The following is a 10,370-nucleotide window of genomic DNA, read 5'->3' on the forward strand; positions in this document are numbered from 1 at the left end:
AGAGGAAAGGACAGTATCAAGAAAGCAAAAACTTTCCCAAGAATCCCCAGCTTATTTCCACTAAAACAATGTCACATGGTCCCCTCTTAATGGCAAAGGAGGCCAAAGTATTGCTTTAGCGGGCAATATTGCATCCCTAAACAGGTTGAATTTGTGAGTAATGAAAAGAAGGGTAAGTTACTCTCTGGCATCTAGACAAAAACAAATCACTCTGCCATGAAGAAAAAGTCACTTCTCCAGAAAAGAACAAATAACATCACTTGATAGGGGCTTCCCTGGTGGTCCAGTGGTTAAGACTCCGCCTCCCAGTGTAGGCAACACAGGTTCCATCCCTTGTCAGGGAACTAAGATCCCACCTGCTGCGGAGCAACTCCATGCCCTGTAGCCAGCGTGCTGCAACTAAGACACAATGCAGCCTTTTTTTTTTTTTTTTTTTTAAATCACTTGGTAATTCTGGGAGGGGAGAGATTACCTACTTCTGACTGGGTGGGGCAATCAGGAAAGGCTGCATCAAGGAAGCAGCATTGAACTCAGTTATGAAATTGAAGAAGGATTTGAATGTGGACAGAGGAGAGCTACAGAAGGAAAAGCTGGAAAACACGAGTCCCTGATGACGGGAGAGCTATGTTTAGGGTGAAATTTGGAAAGGGGAGCATTGGGAAAAGGTTGAGAAAGACACAGGGACATAAGACAAGGGTGAAGCAAACTTGTGGGGACCCTCATTTACAACGCAAGAAGGTTTGGAACTTTTCCCATCAGCAGTAGGAACCCCCATCCGTTTTTATTCCCCCCATATGTTAAATCGGTCCCATCCTCTCCACCTCTCACAGCCTGTGCACCAGCTCCAGCCTGCCATTCTTCCCCAGTCACCACCTCTCTCCCCTGACCACCTGGCCTGCGGTCACTCCCCCTCCAGGCTATTTTTCACCAGGGCCCCAGGGGGACATTCCAAACCCCCAGACCTGACCCTGTCTCCCTGTTGCACACAGTTTATGAGGTACTGGTAAACTTTAGAGAAAGCCTGCAGACCTGGGACTAAAGACCCTCCTAAGGGGGCTGGGGAGGGGAGTGAAAGACTAGAGGGCGGGGGGGGGCGGTGCGGAGGGAGACGTGCCTTCGGGGCATCACAGAGCATCACGGTGGTGCCGTCCTGTCTGCAGGCCCTCAGGCATCACATCCCACAGAATTCCTGCTTCTCAGAGGGGACGCGCCTTCAGGATGACCGAAGAGGCCGAAGCCCCCGCTGGCTAAGAGTTCTTTCTGCTCTCCCCACCCCCGCAGCCTCTTCCAGGTATTCATCACATCACCCCTTCTGAACCAGACAGCTCCGGTTTCCGGGCCTGCTGTGGTCTAGGCCCCGGGCCTCTCCTGTGCCGAGAACAACTGCTGCTGCTCATGGCGCCGCCAGGGCTCCGGCTGGGTGAGTGGGAACAGACGCAGTGCTGGAGGGGTCTGAGGAAGCCGAGCCTCCAGAGCCAGGGCTGGGTGGTGACGTGAAACAAGAGGGCTTAAGGGTTTAGGATGGGCCTCCCTGATGGCTCAGCGGCAAAGAATCTTCCTGGAATGCAGGAGACAGCAGGGTTGTTCCCTGGGTCAGGAAGACGCCCTGGAGGAGGAAACGGCAACCCACTCCAGTATTCTTGCCTGGGGAATCCCATGGACAGAGGAGGCTGGTGGGCTACAGTCCGTAGGGTCGCAAAAAGTCGGACACGACCAAGCAGGCACGCGAGGGTGTAGGGCACCAAGGAACCAATGTGGGTTAAGCATCTGTGGGCCAGATTCTGGCAGGAGTTGGGGGGGATTGGGGAGGTGGAGGTGGGGGTGGGTGGCCTGGGCCAGGCAGTAGAGTTGAGGGCGAGGGTGGGGTCTGAAGATATTTGAGCACAGGAGCTGTCTGAATATTGCTAGCATGCTCCAAGTTCCAAAGTTAGTAAGTTTTTTTCAGCCTCTTTTGATCGCTCTCCATGGCCTGCTTCCCCAGATGGTGAAAATAATGTGGAGGTCAGCAAGGGAAGTGGAGGAGAGGCCTGCAAATTCCTCATGGCTTCAAGTGACCCAAATGGAAAGCCCAAGATCAAGGGCAACTGTTCAGGGGGAAATGACCCCTTTCCTCCAGTAACCCCAAACAACTCCAATGACTAAGTACATGGAAATGCTAAGGACCAATTCCTCATTATTGGAGACCTTGAAGAGCGTGACTATCCCTTATTAACCCACAATCTCACTGGATGGACCACATGTCCGACCTGTTCTACGGAGAGTGAGGTGGTTTCATGGTGTTCTTACTCAGAGATATGCATAGCAGTCTTTGCTTAAGATGAATGCTCAGTCCATGTCCATCGGGATGGGGAAGAGGAAAATCTAAAAATGTTCATTGAATGGGTGGTAAGTGGTCCTGAATTGAGGCAGGAACACAGTAAACCTCAGGCATTCATTGTATGCCTTTTCCAAGCAATGATTGTGTGAGATGGGCTCAGGAAGTTTCTCTGTTTTCCAGACTAGGGAAGAGTAGAAGGGGAAATGACTTGCCAGGAGCATCCAGACAGTGATGGAGGGAAAAATCTGACCACAGGTGGAGCTGGAAGGGCCAGAGTTGGGGACCCAAGGAAGAGAGTTACTGAGGTTGGGCAGTTTAGCCTGGTGGCGGTGGATAGATGGGATCACAGGCAATGCAGATCCTCAGGAGACTCCTCTGCCATCGGTCTGGAGAGTGTTCGGTTCAGGCCAGACGAGGAGAAAGGGTGAAGGGCAACTGGTCTGTGAGGCCTGACTCCTCTGGACTTCCAAAAAATATGTATATATTTTAATATATAATTTTGTTCACTTATTTATCTTTGACTTTCCTGGGTCTTCATTACTCTGTGGGCTTTTCTCTAGTTGCAGTGAGTGGGCTTCTCACTGCGGTGGCTCCTCTTGCTGCAGAGCACAGCACCTAGGGTGCCTGGCCTTCAGTAGTTCTGGCTTATGGGCTCAGTTGTTGTGGTTCCCGGGCTCTAGAGCACAGGCCCAGAAGTTGTGGCTTAGTTCTTCCATGGCATGTGGGATCTTCCAGGACCAGCAATTGAACCCGTGTCTCCTGCACTGGCAGGCAGATTCTTTACCACTGAGCCACTGGGGAAGACCCAGAAAGTCTCTCTGAAGTTCCTGGTTTATCACAAATAAAGAAAAGGCTGGGTCCTGGAGGAGGCAGACAGGGAATCAGTATGCTTGCTGACTCCTGATCCTCCCTCCCTCACAGCCCCCACCAGGCTGCTCAATTCCTCTTGCTCCTTGAAGAAGACTCTGCAGTGCAGCTGTTCCTTCCGTGGGACCCCCATGCCCTCCGTGCAGTGGTGGGTTGGGGGCACTCCCGTGGCCATGAACCACACAGGCTTTCGGGTGACTTCTACCACGCTTGGCCCCTGGGCCAACAGCACCATCCATCTGACCAAGCTGCCTGAAACGGGCACGAGCCTTCTCTGTGAGGGCAGGAACCCAGAGGGAACCCACGCTCTGACCATCCTGCTGAAGTCAGGTGATGGTGGAGGGGCCCCATGTGGGTGGGGAAGAGGGGGTGGGCCCTGGGGTCTGGGGAGGCAGCTGGGAGGTCCCCGGGGAGAACCCCTTCTCATGAGCTCTCTACCTCCAGGAAGGAGTCCTTTGGTTGCCCAGACTTTCATGAAAGGGCTGATTCGGGGCGTGTTCTACGGAGCCATCGGAGTCACACTGCTCTTCCTCTGCCTTGTCCCACTCATGTGAGTACTGAGGTTAAGATTCACCGTAAGCTTAGTACAGCTTTAGGTAGCCTGTCTGTTGATGGGTGGGTTTGTGTTCCTGTCTTCCTTGTTGTTTGGCATGAGGTCAGGGTGGGGTGAGTTGGGAGAGTAGCGCTGACATACGTACCCTACCGTGTGTAAAATATTTAGCTAATGGGAAGCTGCTGGATAGCACGGGGAGCTCAGCTCCATGCTCTGTGATGACCTGGAAGGGTGGGATGGGGGCGGGAGGGAGGGGGGCTCAAGAGGGAGGGGATATAGGCATACATGCAGCTGATTCACTTTGTTGTACAGCAGAAACTATCACAACATCGTAAAGCAATAGTCCTCCAATTAAAAACATTCACCATTCAGCCTCTCCCAGAGCCTGCTACCCCCAGGCCTGTGGTGCTGGATGGACCCCCCCACCCTTGAGGAACTCAGGGTCTGGCAGCAAACAGGGTCCCCACAAGCCAGGGCCATCAGGACTATACAGGCCACAAAACAGGCCCAAGGGACCGAGGCTTTCAAAGAACTTCATAAAATAGAAAGCGGAGGAGGAAGTGAAACCAGCGGAGTCCCCAGGGAGCTGTCTCAAGTGGCAGCAGGGCTGAGCGTTGCTCATGTGGTGGAAAGTCGTGTACAGAGACCCCGGGAACACATCTGAGGAACTTCCGGTGTCTCTGTGCAACATCAGGTGCATTGAGAGTGCACCTAAGTAACAGCTAAAAACAAAGTTGATAAAGGTTCTTGGGGTTGGTTCATAAAGACTCCTGAGACTTGGCTAAATGTGCTGGCTGGAAGCCTGGAGTGAGAAGGGCAGAGATGCCAGGGCAGGGCAGAGAGCTGGGCAGGGGAGCCTCTGGCCAGTCCAGACATCTTGGAATTAATCCTTAGAAGAGGATTCACTGGGTTGTCGTTACATGCCCCCCCGCAAAAAAAAACAACCCAGTTTGCCCTGCCACCCCACTCCTCTTCTTCATCCTGATGGACCCTGATGGACAGTTACTCCCAACTCTCTCTGCCCCTCATCACTTACCCAGCTCAGGCCTGGCTTAGATCATGACACCAGCCTCTTGCCTCTCCCTCTCCAGACTGTGCCCACCCCAAGTTCACACCTCCCCTCCCAGCTGACTCCTCCATGGTCCTCAACTAAGGATTAACTCCAAGACGTCTGGACTGGCCAGAGGCTCCCCTGCCCAGCTCTCTGCCCTGCCTCTGGCATCTCTGCCCTTCTCACTCCAGGCTTCTAGCCAGCACGTTTAGCCAAGTCTTAGGAGTCTTTATGAACCAACCCCAAGAACCTTTATCAACTTCATTTTTAGCTGTTACTTAGGTGCACTCTAAATGCACCTTTTTTTTGGGGGGTGGGGGGGTGGGCCTGCTACATGGCAGACTTCCCTGGTGGCTCAGACGGTAAAGCGTCTGTCTACAATGTGGGAGACCTGGGTTCAATCCCTGGGTCAGGAAGATTCCCGGGAGAAGGAAATGGCAACCCACTCCAGTACTCTTGCCTAGAAAATCCCATGGGCAGAGGAGCCTGGTGTCCATGGTCACAAAGAGTCGGACACGACTGAGCGACTTCACTGTCTATGCTACATGGCATGTAGAATCTAGTTCCCCGACCAGGGATTGAACTGGTGACCCCTGCAGTTGGAGCGCTGAATGCTAACCACTTGACCACCAGGGAAATCCCTGGGGAGCTATGTTTTAAGTATAGCCAGCTGGACTTGAAGACCAACAAGAATCGGAGTTTGCAAAGCCCTTTCATAGCTGACCTCACCTGAGCCCTACAGCCTGACAAGCATGCGTCTCCGTTGTCCACGATAGGAAAGCAATCCCCAGAGAGGCTGCATGGCTCACTCCAGACAACCCAGGCTCTAAACCAGCATTTCCCAGCGAGATCAGAGCCCGTATTGTGGGTGGAGAGCCAGAACTGATCAAGAGCGTCTTTTCCTTAGAGCGAAACATATCAGAATGAAGCAGGCAAAGAAAATTGCAGCAATGAAGGCAGAAAAGAGCCCTAAAAGAGCCCGCCAAGGACTCGAGACGTCTCTAAGGCTCAAGGAACCAGGAAAATCCAGAGTCACCCCGTCTCCTGAGCAGCAGATATTGGTAGGTACCCCATGTGTCTGGAATCTAGCCTATCAGAATAATGATCACAAGACCCATGAGGAGAGGCACATACAGTGTGTAAAGGCAGCATTAATACCATCCTCGGTCTTACAGGACTTCTAGAATGCCAGAGCATGCTTACACATCATCTTATAGATGGTGACGCTAAGACCCAGGGAGGGGAAGACAGATGAAAATTAAGAGGAGTAACTTGAAGGGTTATTAGAATCAGCAACTCATTCCCCCTACACACACACACACACACACAGAGTCCCCATTGAGAAGAGGATTAGGAGAACCCAATACAGCAGTTGTAGCATTGGAAGGGAAATCAAAGGGTTTGGTCTCTGAGCGCTTGGCAGGCTGTAGTCAGCACAGCCTGTAGGTGCCACAGGCCCAGGTCAGCCTGAAAGACTTGAAGACCAGGCCATGCCCAGGTTACGCCTTTATTTGTCCTGCACCCCCTATCCTCAGCAGGGCTTAGAAGGGTCAGCACCGAGTAGCCGGGTCTCACTGTTCTTAAGTCATTATGATTCTCTAGGGCCAGAAGCACCCTGCTGCTCTCCTTTCACCCTGCACTGGGAGCTGGTGTCCCTCTGTGAGTCAACCAGACATCTGTTAAATTCCACCAGTATTTCCTGCAGTATCTCCTGTTCTCCATGCTGAGGTCTCAGAAGTGGACCGGGCCCAGGCCCCGCCCTCAGAGCAGCCAGGCTGGTGGGGAAGGCAGCATCACACTAGCAGGGCTGGGCTGGGGGTGATGGTCGCCCAGAGGGGTGAGAGACTGAACCTCCCTGGAGAAATCAGACAAAATTTCCCAGGGGAGTCTGGGAACAGCTGGGTGGCTTGTGGTGCTGAGAATGCACAGGGAGGAAGGATCAGTAGGAGAAGACAGGGTGGCAGGCTCCAACTATGGGGATTTTGATGAAAGGTGAAGCCAAGCCCTTGCTCCACACTGCCTTTAATTCAGTGCTCAAAGAAAGGGACAGAATTCTGTCCTTTTCAGATTTGGGTACCTCACGTCTAGACCTGTTCCAACATCCTTCTTTCTTTGCTCTGCCCTGCAGGACCCATCACCCCAAACTTCCAAGAAGAGCAGGATAAACTGAAGCTGACAAAGCCTGTGAAAACAACATTCATACCTGAAGTCCCCATCACCCTTGGAGTCACCAAAGCCCATAGAATCCTTAGAGACCCCAGGAACCCTGGAGTCTACAACAAACTCGGACCCCCCCGAGTATCCTCAGCCCATGAAGCCCTCTCCAGTCCCACCTGCCCCCTCACTGGTTATCCATTGAATAGGGTTACCTTGGACCTGGTCTTTGAACCCCTGAAAGCAAACTATATGATATGTTGTTTGGATTAGCCAGAAGACAGGTGCTCCATCCTGGGAGCTCCTTCAAAAGAAGGAGAAATAAACGTGAGACTGTGAAATATGTCCACCAAGAAATAGTTTTTGAGCCCCTATTATGCACCTAGTACCTGAAATACATACACAAGAGCCATCACACACACGGATTGGATCCTTGCTTGAATGCTTAGTGGTCATGTCTTTGGATACGATCTTTTGCCAAACCCACCCCTTCTCTTTGCACTTGAGTCTCCTTACTTGAGGTGTACCTGGGTAGAAAGTGAGTCAAAAGTGGTATTGAGAGATGTAGGAGGAGAAACGACATAAAAGCCCTGAATGCCATCACAAGACATTGGGACCTTGTCCCGACTCCCTTAAATGGAAGTTCCATGAAAACAGGGGTCTTGTCTGTCTTGCTTTCTACTTGTATCACCGGCACCAGAATGGTTCCTGAAATAGGCTTTAAAACATGTTTGTTGAATAACTGAGTGAATGAATAAACTGTTAGAAGTTTTGAAACAAAGAAATAGAGTGACTAGATATACAGTTAGAGACGATCCCAGGAGTGGTTATTGAGGTGTACTTTTTTAAGCTTAATTAATTCATTTTTGGCTGCACTGGGTCTTCATTGCTGCTTGAAGGCTTGTTCTAGTTGCAGTGAGTGGGGCTTCTCTTGTTGCGGAGTACAGGCTCTAGAGCACAGTTCAGTATTTGTGGTGTGTGGGCTTGGTTGCCCCGAGGCATGTGGAACACAATCTTCCCAGACCAGGGCTTGAACCTGTGTCCCCTGCACTGACAGAGTCTTAACCACCAGACCACCAGCGAAGCCCTGAGGTGTATTTAGAAGAGGTAAGACTGGAGGCAAAGAGCCCAGTTAAATGGAGGTTACTGCAATATTTCTTGAGCACAAAGGAATACAAGGAATGAGAACTGGATTCTGGCATGAGAGGGGACCCCAGCTGTGTGTTTCCTTCAGAATGAACGACAACTTCCTTTTTTGGAGCCAGATGCTGGTAATTTTTCAGAGGGCAACGAAGAATTGATGCTTTTGAACTGTGGTGTTGGAGAAGACTCCTGAGAGTCCCTTGGACTGCAAGGAGATCTAACTAGTCCATTCTAAAGGAGCTCAGCCCTGGGTGTTCTTTGGAGGGAATGATGCTAAAGCTGAAGCTCCAGTACTTTGGCTACCTCATGAGAAGAGCTGACTCATTGGAAAAGACTCTGATGCTAGGAGGGATTGGGGGCAGGAGGAAAAGGGGACGACAGAGGATGAGATGGCTGGATGGCATCACCGACTCGATGGATGTGAGTTTGAGTGAACTCCGGGAGTTGGTGATGGACATGGAGGCCTGGCGTGCTGTGATTCATGGGGTTGCAAAGAGTTGGACACGACTGAGAGACTGAACTGAACTGAAGAAAAGTTTCATCTCTCTGCTGGGGCATTGTTTGTAAGTCTGAGGGTTCTCCCATCTGTCATCACCAGTGAGATGGTCATCTTGTGCTCAAGGCAGATTTGACATAAGCCACCCGTGTATGCATGCAGTTCACACATCCCACAGAAATACAGGCACCTACCACGCACCATACAATGAGGCAAAGAAGCCAGACACTGGACCTCACGGTCTGCACAAAATTCTAGCTCAAAATGTTGACAATTGCCTGATGTCAAGCTGTTCTGGTGAAAAACTTACTTGAGCATTTAATTTACAAAAGAGGGATTGGACACACTGGCATATATAAGAAGCTATGTTTCAGGTTGAGGTCCCCTAATTGGCATTCCAGAGGTTGTAAGAAAGAACAACTTTACACTTCTCCAGAAACTCCTGTGACCGAGATGGGCTGAGATGTTCTCTGGGCCATCTTGGTGTTTACCAGAGTATGTTGCACTGTATCTATCAGAAAGTCAGCTTGTCCCCACTGTCACAGTTACCTGGGGCTCCTGGGGCATCATCAGAGTCTTCTCTCTCTCTGCCACATGAGAGGCTCCTATCTGTCTTTTATTGTTTTCCTGTCTTCCGGTTACTCTCTCTCTGGGAATCCACTGTTGCAGCCAGGTGAGTGGCTTTCAGTCTTGTATCCTCTTGCTTCTTCCTCATTGTTCCCTGTTGTTGAACATTGTAAAAGGAACATCTACTACTTACGAAGGGTTCATTCCAAGTGCACCATTTAACTTTTGCGATTTGCTTCTTATATCTGGGGTGCTTGGCCTAATTAAAGTCATGTTTACCATTCTCATATTTTCAGGGGCCTCAGGACCTGTATCAGTGTGGTTTCTCTTTCTAGAAACTCTGATGAATCATCATTGGGTTTTGGTGTATCTCCTAAATTTTATCTAAGCTCTTTTGGCTGGGTACTCCTTTTCAAAGACCTGCTAAGATACACTTTCTATAATGCTCTGCTGCTGAGGCTGCTAAGTCGCTTCAGTTGTGTCCAACTCTGTGCGACCCCATAGACGGCAGCCCACCAGGCTCCGCCGTCCCTGGGATTCTCCAGGCAAGAACACTGGAGTGGGTTGCCATTTCCTTCTCCAATGCATGAAAGGGAAAAGTGAAAGTGAAGTCACTCAGTCGTGTCCAACTCTTCACGACCCCATGGTCTGCAGCCTACCAGGTTCCTCTGTCCATGGGATTTTCCAGGCAAGAGTACTGGAGTCGGGTGCCATTGCCTTCTCTAGGTGCGTCCTTTCTCCATTATTAGGATCCCAGTCAGGCTCAGCAGTGGGAACTTCCACCAGATTTGCTCCTGGAGTTCCATCTGGATCCACCAGATGGAGCTGGTGCACTTCCTCTCTAGCCCTGTCAATGACTACCCTCCTTTCATTCCCCCAAAAGTATCGTATTCTGCCCAAGAGGGATGGTGAGTGGCAAAGACAGAAGTGAAAAGTTCAGTCATGCAGAGGGGGTCCTCTCGATAAGCAGGGTTATGGTTTTCCCAATTAAACAAATCTGAAGTTGAGAACAGAAACTCAGCTGGTTGACCATTTGCACTGAGACCTCCTACAGGATATCACAGCAAGAGAAATTGCCCTGCTCTAGAAGTGGCTCCAGGTCCAAATGGGCTTCCTCAATGGCTCAGCAGGTAAAGAATCGGCCTGCAATGCAGGAGATATGGGTTTGATCCCTGGGTCAGGAAGATCCCCTGGAGAAGGGAATGACTACCCACTCCAGTAT

The 10,370-nt window shown here is 50.9% G+C and overlaps 1 protein-coding gene across 1 annotated transcript; it reads left to right on the top strand.

Annotated features, from left to right (window-relative positions):
• The first annotated feature begins 694 nt into the window (after positions 1 to 694).
• Positions 695 to 7,283, top strand: SIGLECL1 (SIGLEC family like 1). Its single transcript, XM_086354041.1, has 5 exons — positions 695 to 1,420; positions 3,239 to 3,514; positions 3,629 to 3,734; positions 5,696 to 5,849; positions 6,917 to 7,283. The coding sequence occupies exons 1-5, from the start codon at positions 1,396 to 1,398 to the stop codon at positions 6,956 to 6,958; spliced, it is 603 nt and encodes a 200-aa protein (XP_086210167.1). The 5' UTR covers positions 695 to 1,395; the 3' UTR covers positions 6,959 to 7,283.
• The last annotated feature ends 3,087 nt before the right edge of the window (positions 7,284 to 10,370 follow it).

Source organism: Bos grunniens, chromosome 18 (genome assembly GCF_055505025.1).
Source record: "Bos grunniens cultivar Pamir isolate PY7600 chromosome 18, Bosgru_T2T1.0, whole genome shotgun sequence".
Lineage (NCBI taxonomy): Eukaryota > Metazoa > Chordata > Mammalia > Artiodactyla > Bovidae > Bos > Bos grunniens.

What these genes read in the sequence shown, in the direction of transcription:
- SIGLECL1 (XM_086354041.1), top strand. Translation starts at nt 1,396, where the DNA reads ATGGCGCCGCCAGGGCTCCGGCTGG. An exon ending in CTCTGCCTTGTCCCACTCAT is followed by an intron (nt 3,735 to 5,695) that starts GTGAGTACTGAG and finishes TCTTTTCCTTAG; the next exon opens with AGCGAAACATATCAGAATGA. An exon ending in CTCCTGAGCAGCAGATATTG is followed by an intron (nt 5,850 to 6,916) that starts GTAGGTACCCCA and finishes TCTGCCCTGCAG; the next exon opens with GACCCATCACCCCAAACTTC.